We start from the raw sequence: 14171 nt of genomic DNA, 5'->3' as shown, positions 1-14171 counted from the left end.
CCGTGTCCCCTGCATTGGCAGGCGGATTCTTAACCACTGCACCACCAGGGAAGTCCCAAGGTCCTGTTGTTTTGTCCCCATTTTACAGATGGGAAAACTCGGTCCCAGAAGTTACTTGTAAGGTCACATTTCTAATAAGTGATAGAGTCAAGATTTCTGTAAAAGTCTGACCCCCAGGACCACCTCAATACTTCCTGTTAATAGTAGCAGGCATCACTTATTGTTTATGATGTGTTACAAATATACTCTTCTATGTACTTCTTATACAGTAGCTCATAACAATCGATGGAATAGGTTCTCTTTTAACCTACATTTTACTGAGCAGCTAAGGCTCAGAGAGGTTAAGTAACTTGCTACAGGCCACATAGCTTATAAGTATGACTTCAGAGGTTGGTCTCCATGTATTAAGCTTTGACCAAGAACACTTGGTATAAGACCATGTGCATAGTCACCACTTGATAAATTCTTGTTAAATTGAGTTACTTTTTTTTTTTTTTTTTTGCAAACTTCTGAACTGAAGAGAGCACACTATACTGTGGAACTTTATCCATCAAAACCAGAACTATAGTTGATTTGGAGTTAACTCTGTTTATACACTTGAGTTTAATGTTCTCTCTCTTAGCAGATGTTCACCAGCTGTTTCTTCCCCTAGAATGTCATCAGCTTTTTGTGTGCTTGCCGATTTTGAGCTCTGCTGGTTAGACCCTTTTTGTTTCTTTCTGCAAGACTTTTTTGAGTAATTCTTTTGCCTGGTGTTCTAGTTAAGAGGGGGAAGTAGGCTGGAATATGAATGGGTGCCACCACATGGTGCTGGGTCAGAGGTAGCTCATGACAGAATCATAAAGCAAGAAGTGACTTGGCTTTGACTACCTCCATCCCCGCCAGCTATCTACTTGGTGATCTGTATCCTTGTTTTCCTTTTCTCACAGAAATATCTGAGCAGTTGGTAAACTACACAAGGAGATTTACATTTGAACAAGAGCCCAGAACTATCAATTTACACAATGATTTGCTGACTTTGGAATATATATATATATCTGGAAGATGGTCCAGGGGAGGGGGGACATCAGCCTGCAACCTGGTCCCTCAAGTGGTAGTTGGCACTTGTGATTCCCCAGCAGGCCTCTGATTCCGAATGGCCAGCACTGGTGTACAGTAGCCCCCGAGTGGCCTTTGCTCTGCCCCTATATGAAATATTGATAGGATGGCTCTTCATCATTCAGTTGGCCTTTCACTCTTCACAAATGCTGGTAGGAACCATTTAGTGAATGACATTGAATGCCAAAGATCATAGCGTGTGTTCTGGTCTTTGTCCCATGTTTAAACATTTCTTTGATAGAAGTTGACTATTTTTTCCATGTTTATTGAGGTATGATTTACAAGTAAAAATTGTATATATTTAGGTTGTACAATGTGATTATTTTAAGGTGTACAACATGATTTAATATACATTGTGAGATGATTATCACAAACAAGTTAACACATTCATCACCTCACAAACTTACCTTCTTTGTGTGTGTGATGAGATAGTAGATTTACAATGTTGTGTTAGTTTCTGTACAATACAGTATTATTAACTGTAATCATCATGCTGTACATTAGGTCCCCAGAATATATAACTGAAAATTTGCACCCTTGACCAACATCTTCCCATTTTCCTCACTCCCCAGCCTCTGGCAATTACCATTCTATTCTCTGCTTCAGTGAATTTGACTTTTTTGGATTCTACATACAAGTGAGATCATACAGTATTTGTCTTTCTCTCTCTGACTTATTTCACTTAGCATAATGCCCTCAAGTTCCATCCATGTTGTCACAAATGGCAGGATTTCCTTGGGGCTGCTAGATCGTATGGTAGTTCTATTTTTAATTTTTTGAGGAACCTCCATACTGTTTTCCATAGTCACTGCACCAGTTTACATTCCCACCAACAGTGCACGAGGGTTTCCTTTTATCTACACCCTCTCCAGCACTTGTTATCACTTATCTTTTTGATGATAGCCACTTAACAAGTATGAGATAATATCGCATTATGGTTTTGATTTGCATTTCGATAATGATTAGTGATGTTGAACATCTTTTCATGGACCTGTTGGCCAGAAGTAGACTATTTAACTAAGCAACAGATTTTCATGTGTTGATTTGGAAATATTTACATTTTAAGAACTGGTTGTTCTCTTTACTTCAGACAGCACATGACTTAAGTTGTGTAGAGGAGAAAATTGCATTTTACTTTCTTTTCTCTAACCCAGTCATTTTTGGTATATTATACTCTCAACAACGGAGCATAATAGTTTTCTTTTTTTAACTTTTTATTATATATAGTATACTATAGAAAAATTGCAGAAGTCATTATGTACAGCTCAGTGATTTTTCACAAATGATTTTTAACTTACATAATCAGTACCCTAGAAGCTCAATCATGACTCCTTTTGGTCACTACTTTCCCAAAGAATGATTATTATCCTGACTTCTAATCCCATAGATTAATTTTGTTGCCTCTTTTTAAACTTTATATAAATGAATTATACAGAACTTTTTTGTGTGTCTGTCTTCTCTTGTTCAATGTTATGTTTATGATATTCACGGATATTGTTGCCTGTGGTTGAAGATGCATCTCATTGCATTCATTCCATCATGTCAATATACCACATTTGATTTATCCATTCTCCCGCTGATAGACATTTGAATAGTTTCCAGTTTGGAATTTTATGAATAGAGTTTTTATGAACATTTGCACACTTATTTCTTGGTGCACATATGTGTACATTTCTGTTGCGCATATATGGGACATAGGGTTACATATGATTGTCTCTAGTAGATAATAAGTTTTCCCAAATGGTTGTGCCGATTTACACTACTAAAAGCAGAAATTGAGAGTGCTAGATGCTTTACATCGTCACCAACACTTGGTATTGTCCAGTAGGTGTGTGTATCGTTATCTTGTGGATTTAATATGCATTTTCCTGATAACTAATGAAGTTGAGCACTTTTTCCTATGTTTATTGGCAATTTGAATATCCTCTTGTGAAATGTCTGTTCAAGTCTTTTGCCACTTTTCTATTGGGTTGTCTGTCTTTTTCTTATTAATTTATGAGGTATATGTATGTGTGTGTATTATATATAAATATATATTTTATATATATATATGCAAATCCTTTGTCATAAACTGCAAATATCTTTTCTCACTCTATGCATTACCTTTGAATTTCCTTAATAGGATATCTTTTGGTAAACAGAAGCTTTTAATTTTAATATAGATGATTTTTTTTTTTTTTTGCGGTACCCGGGGCTCTCACTGTTGTGGCCTCTCCCGTTGCGGAGCACAGGCTGCGGACGCGCAGGCTCAGCGGCCATGGCTCACGGGCCCAGCCGCTCCGCGGCATGTGGGATCTTCCCGGACTGGGGCACGAACCCGTGTCCCCTGCATCGGCAGGCGGACTCTCAACCACTGTGCCACCAGGGAAGCCCTAATATAGATGATTTTATAAAAATTTTTCCTTTATGGTTAATATTTTTTTGGTCCTATTTAAGATATCTTCCTACTTTAAGGTCATGAGGATGTTGTATGTTCTCATCTAAAAGCTTGCTGTATTTATGTATTTATTTATTAATTTATTTTAACTTTCACATTTAGATCTGCAATCCATATGGAATTGACTTTGTAAATAGTGTGAGGTAGGGGTCAAGATTCTTTTTTTTCACATATGGATATGTAATTGACCACTTATTTTTAAAAACCTACCTCTTTTCACTGCACCTGGTCCTCTGATAATGGCATAAAAGAAAACTTGTTAAAACGGTTAAATGATATAAAGTGTGGTCTTTAAAACTTTTTGAATGTATTCATTTTTTATATTTTCAAGGTTGAAGAGGCCAAATGTCAGAATTCAGAATTTGAAGGAAACCTAGAGGTCAGTAAGTTCAATTTTAGCTATTTGGGCTTAAACTCATAGAGTAATTGGGGGTGGGACAGGGTGAGCATATCCTAAATTTGAACTGCTTTGAGAAAAACAAACTACTTTGTTCTGTGGATTATTGCCAATTTTCTTTTTCAGGAGTTAAAGTCAGATAATTTGTATTGCAATACAAAGTCTTAATCATATACAAAAGTTGGCAGATAATTATATTTAGGATTCAGAAGCAGAGAAAGAGAATAAGCTGGTAATATTCCTTGTGTGCTTTTATTTTATATCTAAGGGTACAATTTGTTTCATCGTCCCTGGTGTTCTTCCTGATACTTTGAACACAGTCAGAATAAGAGTCAAAACAAATAAGTTATGCTATGAGGATGACAAACTCTGGAGTAATTGGAGTCAAGCAATGAGTATAGGTAAGAGAATGGGATTTTATTAAAAGTTAAACCATTGATACATGGAAACTAAGTTGAAGCAGAAACTTGATTGTGGGAAAGGGCTGTTCTTCATTCTTTTTTAAAAATTTTATTTATGTTTGGCTGCATTGGGTCTTCATTGCTGCATGCGGGGTTTCTCTAGTTGTGGCGAGCGGGGGCTACTCTTCGTTGTGGCGCACGGGCTTCTCATTGCGGTGGCTTCTTTCGTTGCAGAGCACAGGCTCTAGGCGTGCAGGCTTCAGTAGTTGTGGCACGCAGGCTCAGTAGCTGTGGCTCGCAGGCTCTAGAGCGCAGGCTCAGTAGTTGTGGCGCACAGGCTTAGTTGCTCCGCGGCATGTGGGATCTTCCCGGACCACGGCTCGAACCCATGTCCCCTGCATTGGCAGGCGGATTCTTAACCACTGCGCCACCAGGGAAGTCCCTGTTCTTTATTCTTGACGTCAGCCAGAGAATACTTACAATTGAAATGTATTTTCTGTTTAATTATTGTCGGATCACTCAGGGTTAATTTACAATATGCAGCTCTTTGAAAATTTGCAGTCCAAATGGTGTTATCCTCTCTTCTATCCTGTCTGTATCTTTGTTAACAACCTGAACAAAAATATAGAAGGCAGGCATGATTAAATCTGCAGATTGTGCAATGCTAGAGTACTATCCTATGTGCTGGTAACAGAATCAAGAGTAGGACAATGACCTTGATGGCATTTTATAGAGATAAACATATATCTAGGTTTGAAGAAAATCAGTTTCATTTATTAATTGAGAGGCTGAGCAAGCTATCTGCCAGGGTCAAGTACAGGATTGGAAAGACATGTCCCTTATGGATGTGTGTGCTGTGGGGTGAGGGATAGGGTTTTATTTGACTGTAAGCTCAAAGTGACTCAACATCGGTCCCTTAAATATCCCCCAAAGGCATACTGCAGTCATAGGCAGCAGTGATAGTGCAGCATCCAGAACAAGGGGTGCTGCAGGGTGGGGCACAGTGTCCTGGCCACATCAAAAGTATACAGCATCCCATCCTGGGCACCACATTGTAAGAGGTGCATTGGCAGACTGGAATCTTTCCTTGGAAGGGTAATCAGGATGTTGAAGAATCTCAAAATTTGGGGAAGAACAGTTAACGAAGCAAGCTTAGGGAGTCATAATTGCTGAATTCTAATATTTGAGGTATTGTCAGGTAGAAGAGGGAGTAGGCTATCTTTTTTGTGGCTCCATGGGCCAAAACAGGACCAACTTAAGAACTTTCTAACAGCCATCTAACAGTCAGAGAGACAGGTTATTGAAGTAGTCAATTCCCTATTAATTGAAAAACTGAACAAGCTATGTGCCAGGCAAGGTTGTATTAGTTATCTATTATTGCATAACAAATTAGCTCCAAAATTAGTGGCTTACGAAACACATATTTGGACACAACATTGTAAAGCAACTATACTCCAATACAAGTTAATTTAAACAAACAAACAAAAAACAAGAAAACACAACATTGTAAAGCAACCATACTCCAATAAAAATTAATCAAAACAAACAAACAAACAAAAAACACATATATGGGACTTCCCTGGCGGTCCAGTGGTTAAGACTCCATGCTTCCAATGCAGGGAGCGTGGGTTCGATCCCTGGTTGGGGAACTAAGATCCCACATGCTGTGCAGTGCAGCCAAAAAATTTTAAAAAATAATTAAAAAATAAAAAACACATATTTACTATCTCACAGTTTCCATGGCTCAAAAATCTGGGCATAGCTTAGCTAGGTACGTCTGGCTTAAGTTCTCTCATAAGGTTCCAGTCAAGCTGTTGACTGGGACTTCAGTCTCATCTGAAGGCTTGACTGGGGCTGGAGAATCCACTTGCACAATCACTCATATGGTCATTGGAAAGCCTCATTTCCACTCTGGATGCTGGATGGAGGCTGTAGCAGGTTGCATCATGTGCCCCAAAAAGATTTGTTCAAGTTCCAACTCCTGGTACCTGTGAATGTGACCTTATTTGGAAATAGAGTTTTTGCAGATGTAAGCAAGTTAAGATGAGGTCATACCAGCTTAGAGCGGGCCCTAAATCCAATGACTAGCATCCTTATCAGAAGGAGAGAGGATACACAGAAACACAGAGAAGAGGGCCATGTGAAGATGAAGGCAGGGATCGGAGTGATGCAGCTACAAATCCAAGGAACACCAGGGATTCCTGGGAGCCACCAGAAGCCAGGAAGATGCAAGGAGAGGGTCTACTCCAGAGCCTTCAGAGGGAGCGTGTCCCTGCTGATACCTCGATTTGGGACTTCTAGCCTCCAGAGCTGAGAGAGAATATATTTCTCCTGTTTTAAGCCAACCAGCGTGTGGTGATTTGTTACAGCAGTTCTAGGAAACTAATACAGAGGCCTCTCTCAGTTCCTTACCATTTGACTCTCTGCACAGGGCTACCTCATGACATGGCAGTTGGCGTCCCCCAGTGCGTAGTCCAAACAAGAGAGAGCATATGAGGAAACACCCAGTATGAGAACTGCAGCCCTTTATAACCTTATCTCAGAAGTGACATCCCATCACTGTTGCTATTCACACATGTAGTCCAGCCCACCCTTAAGGGGAGAAAATTATACAGGGGTGTGAATATCAGGAGGCAGGGATCATTTAGAGTCATCTTAGAGGCTGCCTAACACAACATTAGGCCCTGAGATGCTTTCCAGATTTTCATGCCCTGGTGGAAAAGATGAGCATATATTGGGTTGGGCAAAAAGTTTGTCTGGGTTTTCTGTAAGATGCTATGGAAAAACCTGAACAAACTTTTTGGCCAACCCAATAACTAGACATGCCATTCTAAGTGTTAGGTGTAGCAAGGCAGTTAATGAAAGTCTTTGGAATTGGACAGTGCTGGGTTTGAGGCTTGACTCCATCACTTACTAAACCCTCTGGACAAGCCACTGAACCTCTCTGAGCCTTACACTTCTCATCTGTATAAGTGGGAAGTAATATTATCTATCTCTTTAGCATAGATATAAGCATGCAAAATTACCTAGTATGATATCAGACATACAGTAGTTGCTCAATTAAGAATAGCAGTGGTAGTTGTTGTTAGGATTATTTTAGGTGTTCTAATAGTGCTAAGTAACCAATAAGAAAAGATAGTCACTGTTAATGAGATGACATATTTAACAAATATAACATCTTTGTTAATAGTGTCTGAAACCAGTTAAGATATCCTGGTTTCAGATAATCCTTAAGGTGCTTTTTCATCCATGGAATTTTAGGCACCAGAGCAGGACTTTTTTTTTCACTATTAAGATAACAAAAGATAAGAGAATTGAAGAGTTTTGGGAAATATGTTGGTGTAGAGGGCAGAAGTATCTGTAATCTCATTAGTCTAATACAACTGTTGCTTGGTTTATTTCTAAAAGGGTTTTATTTCTCATGTCTTTCTCTTTGCTTTTCATTTTCCAGGTCAGAAGGCCAATCCAACATTTTACATAACCACGTTACTCATCATTCCGATCATCGTTGCAGCTGCAATCATAGTCCTTCTACTGTACCTGAAAAGGTAAGGCAGCTGCCCAGGCAGGCTTGACAGTTTCTGCTACCCTGGTTGCTATGGTTATTCTTCTTTGTGGGTGTGTTTGATGTTTCCCCAGTGTGTTGGAAGCATTTTGGCTATACCTGGCTTTTTGGTAGTATAGCATGGCAAAGAAATATTATTGTACCCATTTTCTGGTGAGAAAAGTGTTGGATCCCAGGGCTCTGCTCAGGCAGTGCTCTCTTTGTATATTTTTAGAATTGTTGATAAGACCTATGTTCACTCTACTCTTTCAAATGCCTAATTTGTCAACAGTTGGTTGGTAGATCATAAGTTTTAGAAATGGAGACCATTACCAATTAAATGACTTGTCTAGTGTGAATGCAAAACAGGTTGCTACTTAATGCTATAGGAAAGAGAACTTCAAGTTGTCTCTAAGTTACAGCACTCATTCCTTGAGAATGTTTCACTTTCTCAATTTCATCATAGGGACTAGTCTGGTGCTATTATTTGCTCTTTCAGTAAATACCTAAAGTTGGAATAAGGTTATTAAGCTGGTTCTAGAATCAACATTTTATCGTTATTTCAGTATTCTTTAAACATATGTTTGTTGAGTGCCTGTTTATGTGCCAGGCACTGTTGTTATTGCTGGGGTTGTGGCAACGAACAGAACAAAGTCCCTATCTATGGTTTCACTTAGTGAGTAGTAAAGTTGTGGAGTTGGGCTGGGGAGAAAGGCTAGGAAGTGATATGAGGCTCATCTTACATAGGATGCCAGGGAAGTCCTCTCTGAGAAAGTGACATTTGAGGACAGAATTAAAGGAGCAAACCAGTCAGCTATTCAAAGAAAGAGTATTCTAGGCCAAAGGAACAGCAAGTGCAAAGGTCCTGAGGCTGGAATGAACTCCGTGTGTCTTGTTAGAGGAGAGCATGCAAGGGGGAGAACAACAGGAAATGAGGCTGGAGAGGCTGGCAGGGCCAGATCATGTAGGCTATGGCAAGGAATTGAAATGTTATCCTAAGCATGATGGGGAAACATGAGAGAGTTTTAATCAGGGGAGGGATGTGATTGGATTTACTGTCGTAAAAGATCATTGTATTGCTGAGTGAAGACTTGACTTGGACAAGAGTGGAGGCCGGTAGACTAGTTAGGAGGTAGTAAGAGGTAGTCTGATGTGGAATATATTTTGAAGACGGAATTAATAGTGCTTGCTGATGGCTGCTTGTCTTCGAAGGTGTGAGGGAAATTGAGGATTCAAGGATAACTCTTAGATTTTTGGCTTCAGCAACTAAGTGAATGCTAGAGCCATTTACTAAGATGGAGAAGATTGGGAGGAGAGCTGGCTTTAGGGAAAAGGTGAGGACTTCAGTTTTGAACATGAGAAATTTGAGATACCTATTAGATATCTAAGTAGAGATGCTAAATAGGTACTTGTATACATGAATCTGGAGTTTAAGGGAGAGGTTTGGGCTGGAGATAGAATTTTGGGAGTCCTTGGCATGTAAATGGATTTAAAGCCCTAAGACTGGAAGAGAGCACTAATAAAGTGAGGGAGATAAAGAGGACAAAAGAGAATGCTGGGACACATCAACATTTAGAGACCTAGGAGATGAGGTAGGTCCACCAAAGGGTACTACTATCAGATGCAAAAATAGAGAGTCCAGACAAAACTTTAATTCTAAAATATACGTGCACCCCTACGTTCATAGCAGCACTATTCACAATAGCCAAGACATGGAAACAACCTAAATGTCCATTGACAGATGAATGGATAAAGAAGATGTGGTACATATATACAATGGAATACTACTCAACCATAAAAAAGAATGAAATAATGCCATTTGCAGCAACTAGAGATTATCATACTAAGTGAAGTAAGTCAGAGAGAGAAAGACAAATACCATATGATATCACTTATAAGTGGAATCTAAAACGTGACCCAAATGAACATATCTATGAAACAGAAACAGAATCATGGACATAGAGAATAGACTGGGGTGGTTGCCAAGGGGGAGGGAGGTGGGGGAGGGATGGAGTGGGAGTTTAGGATTATAAGATGCAAACTTTTTTTTTTTTTTTTTTTTTTTTTTTGTGGTACGTGGGCCTCTCACTGTTGTGACCTCTCCCGTTGCGGAGCACAGGCTCCAGACACACAGGCTCAGCAGCCATGGCTCACGGGCCCAGCCGCTTCCGCGGCATGTGGGATCTTCCCGGACCGGGGCACGAACCCGTGTCCCCTGCATCGGCAGGCGGACTCTCAACCACTGTGCCACCAGGGAAGCCCAAGATGCAAACTATTATGTATAGAATGGATAAACAACAAGGTCTTACTGTGTAGCACAGGGAACAATATTCAATATCCTGTGATAAACCATAATGGAAAAGAATGTATATATATGTATAACTGAGTCACTTTGCTGTACAGAAGTAATTAACACAACAATGTAAATCAACTATACTTCAATTAAAATTTTTTTTTAATTTAAAAAAAAACAGAGAGGAGACAAGGAAGAAAAATTAAAGAGAATGCCCCCTGTTCTCAGAAGATTATTTTTTTCAAAATTATAAACAGCAAGCTCCCATCTGATCTGTGATAAGTAAAGCACCATTTTTATTTAAATGATAGAGGATAACACACACAGTGCCACACACACAATTATAACTGTGTGAGGTGATGGATGTGTTAATTAGCTTGATTGTGATAATCATTTCACAATGTACACATATATTAAAATGTCACTTTGTACACCTCAAATTTATACAATTTTTGTTTGTCAAGTATATCTCAATAAAGCTGGAAAAATTTTTTTCATTGAAAGGGTATAAGTAGTCTGCTACTGATGGGCCCTCTGCTTTATCCACACTTGATACTTTGAGGAGATCGATTTCTCAGCTTGTTTTAGAAATTTTTTCACAAGTACGTTATCACTAAAGATGACTTGTGTACCATGTCTTTTGTCCAAGCCTTCTTTTAATATGGCTGTATTTAAGTGGGACATTTCTATGGAATGGACGGTTTGATCCAAAATGTCTCTGTTTTCTTAAAGGCTCAAGATTATTATATTCCCTCCAATTCCTGATCCTGGCAAGATTTTTAAAGAAATGTTTGGAGACCAGAATGATGATACCCTGGTAAGCACTGACTCTGTGAAGTCTGAGATTGATTTTTTGGGGGGGAGGCTATGGGATTTAAAAAAAATTTGGTAAAACATAAAATTTACCATTTTAACCAGTTTTAAGTATACAGTTCAATGGCATTAAGTACATTTACAGTGTTGTACAACCATCTTCACTATTTCCAGAACTTTTTCCATCATCCCAAACAGAAACTGTACCCATTAAGCAATAACTCTCCATTCCCCTCAACCCCTGGTAACCTCTATTCTGCTTTCTGTCTCTCTGAATTTGCCTAACCTGGGTACCTCATATAAATGGAATCCTATAATATTTGTCCTTTTGTGTCTGGCTTCTTTCACTTAGCATAACATTTTCAAGGTTCATCCATGTTGTAGCATGTGTCAGAATTTCATTTCAAAATTGGTTATTTTAAACTACATTTTATCTAAAAGATTAAAGAAGAGCTGATTTAAAACGTTGTATCTCAGGCCAAGCATAGCATTTAAGAAGTTCCCAGAATACTTCGTCTGTCTTGTTTCACGGGGCTTCATTCTCTCTCTGGGGTAGGGAACATATTTGATCTAAACCTGCAGGGGGAGGAGCCTCCTTTATGAAACTAAGCCAATAGTCAGGTCTTCTGACTGGAGTAATTTTTCAAACTTGATTTAGGGAAATAGAAAGATAAGGTAAACAATTGAAATAGATTGTTTTCATGCTATTGCCTGGAAAGCTGGCCTCCGAAGACATGGAACTAGAGCAAACCCACCCGAACTGTTAGAGTTAGCTGGCTGCAGACTCTTACGCTAGAATTTGTGGCTGGAAAAGCTAAGACCCTATGGGAACAAAAGAGTTTGAGGCTTCTCTGATAAATACATTCACCCAAATAAAATAATAAAGGCACTAAATGAAATAAATATCAATATTATTGTATGTATCTTAAATTAGTAATTTCAGGCATAGGGCCGTTAATTCAGGGAAATAGTACAGCATAGTAGATAATAGCCTGCGCTCTGGAGTCAGAGTGTCTGGCTTCAAATCTCTGCTGTGTCATCTACCGTCTATTTGACCTTAGGTAACTTCCTTAACCTTCCTGTGCCTCAGTTTTCCCACTTGTAAAAAGTGGAGGTAATGATAGCACCTGCCTCATAGTGTTGTTATGTGGATTAAATTAATTTAATACGTAGAAACCACTTAGTGTGTCTGGCACATTATAGGTGCTTTGTAAGTGTTAGTGCTTAGTATTACTATTGATAATACTTTCCATTTATCTTTAACGCCCAAACGATTCTTGTAATGACGGGTGATACACAGTGGCTAGGGAAGGAAGGCAGGGAGGCTCCTATGCTGTCAGAGGAAGAGCCATCTGGATCACTTTTTCACCAAGTCATGGGCATGGGCAGTGGGTAACTGTGCCAGATAGGGCACCACTAGCCAGGGAGGTCTAGAAGTCAGGCACCTGATGAAGGGCTGGTATACTGCAACTGAGGTGACGGTGTTTCTTCAGCTTTGAGTCACAGTCAGCTGCAGTGCTTGTAGGAGTATAGAATCCTGGGCCCTACCTTCAGAAGTTCGGATTCACCGGCTCTGGGATGGGTCCCAGGAATCTGCATATCTCAAAGGAGCGCAAAGATGATTCCTATCCTGGCATGATCGTTCATGGAGCGCACTTTGAAAATCACTGTTACAGATACTTTCCTTAGGATCACCCGTGTGTCTTCATTTTGCCAGCTACTGAGACAGATGCTGGAGGTTGAGAATTGTGCAAGTATTCTAACAGCTCTAACCAGTGATTGGAAGTCTACCGTGTGTACACAGTGTATTAAATGCTCCATCTTCATAACCACCCTGTGGGGTAGGTGCTGTTAGTACCATTTCACACACGAGGAAATGGAGCCTCAGTGAGGTTAAATAACTACTGCAGCCACACAGCTAGTAGATAATAAGGTGAGATTTGACCCAGGACTGTCTGATTCTAGACTTTTCCCTTTCTTTCCACTCTGCTGCATTGCCTTTTGTAAGATAGAATGTTTGTCCTCAAGAACCTCACTACCTCCTTAGAGTTCTGTATGATAGAAGTACCGGGTTGGGATAGGAGAGTTCCGAGAAACAGATTTGGAGTCATGTTATGGCTGGCCTTATATGAGAAGGTATTAGGAATATCACTCTTTGTTTTTATAACTTTTTATTTTATACTGGCGTATAGTTGATTAACAATGTTTTGTTAGTTTCAGTTGTACAACAAAGTGATTCAGTTATACATATACATGTATCTATTCTTTTTCAAATTCTTTTCCCATGTATGTTGTTACATAATACTGAGCAGAGTTCCCTGTGCTCTACAGTAGGTCCTTGTTGGTTATCCATTTTAAATATAGCAGTGAGTACATGTCAATCCCAAACTCCCTAACTATCCCTCCCCCCCCTTCCCCCTGGTAACCATAAGTTTCTTCTCTAAGTCTGTGAGTCTGTTTCTGTTTTGTAAATAAGTTCATTTGTATCAATTTTTTTAGGTTCCGCATATAAGCGATATCATACGATATTTGTCTTTGTCTGACTTACTTCACTCAGTATGACGATCTCTAGGTCCATCCACGTTGCTGCAAATGGCATTCTTTCCTTCTTTTTAATGGCTGAGTAATATTCCGTTGTATATATGTGCCACATCTTCTTTATCCATTCCTCTGTTGGTGGACATTTAGGTTGCTTCCATGTCTTGGCTATTGTATACAGTGCTGCAATGAACATTGGGGTACCCTTTCAGACCCTGTTTTTCTCCAGATATATGCCCAGGAGTGGGATTGCAGGATCATATGGTAGCTCTATTTTTAGTGTTTTTAGGGAACCTCCATACTGTTCTCCACAGTGGCTGCACCAATTTACATTCCCACCAACAGTGCAGGAGGGTTCCCTTCTCTCCACACCTGTCATCCTGACAACGACCTGGAGGGAATGGATTAGGGAGGGGAGGCGCTAGCACGGTAGCAACCTGGGAACCTAGTCCTGAATTTGCCCCACAGATGTTTTGTTTGGCCAGCGTGGTGTATTTAAAATTTTTCAATTTGGGATCTTAAGCAGGGCATGCACTCTACCAGTGCATCTCAGGCCCTATTCCTGAGATTAGGAATTCCTGAGAATTCCTAATTCCCACTGTGGTTTCACACGTTGACCTAACGTGCCAGACCCCTGAAAAGCATTTGAG

The 14171-nt window shown here is 39.7% G+C and overlaps 1 protein-coding gene across 1 annotated transcript in view; it reads left to right on the top strand.

Annotated features, from left to right (window-relative positions):
• Positions 1-14171, top strand: part of IL13RA1 (interleukin 13 receptor subunit alpha 1) — a 65523-nt gene that overhangs the window by 40868 nt on the left and 10484 nt on the right. Inside the window, exons 7-10 of the mRNA XM_030849810.3 lie at positions 3867-3914; positions 4201-4333; positions 7785-7881; positions 10903-10987. Of these exons, the coding sequence (XP_030705670.1) occupies positions 3867-3914; positions 4201-4333; positions 7785-7881; positions 10903-10987 (363 nt within the window). The remainder of the gene's footprint in view (positions 1-3866; positions 3915-4200; positions 4334-7784; positions 7882-10902; positions 10988-14171) is intronic.

Source organism: Globicephala melas, chromosome X (assembly GCF_963455315.2).
Source record: "Globicephala melas chromosome X, mGloMel1.2, whole genome shotgun sequence".
In the NCBI taxonomy this organism is placed as follows: Eukaryota; Metazoa; Chordata; class Mammalia; order Artiodactyla; family Delphinidae; genus Globicephala; species Globicephala melas.
Note: the sequence above shows the minus strand (reverse complement) of the source record. Positions and strands in the feature narration are given on the sequence as shown.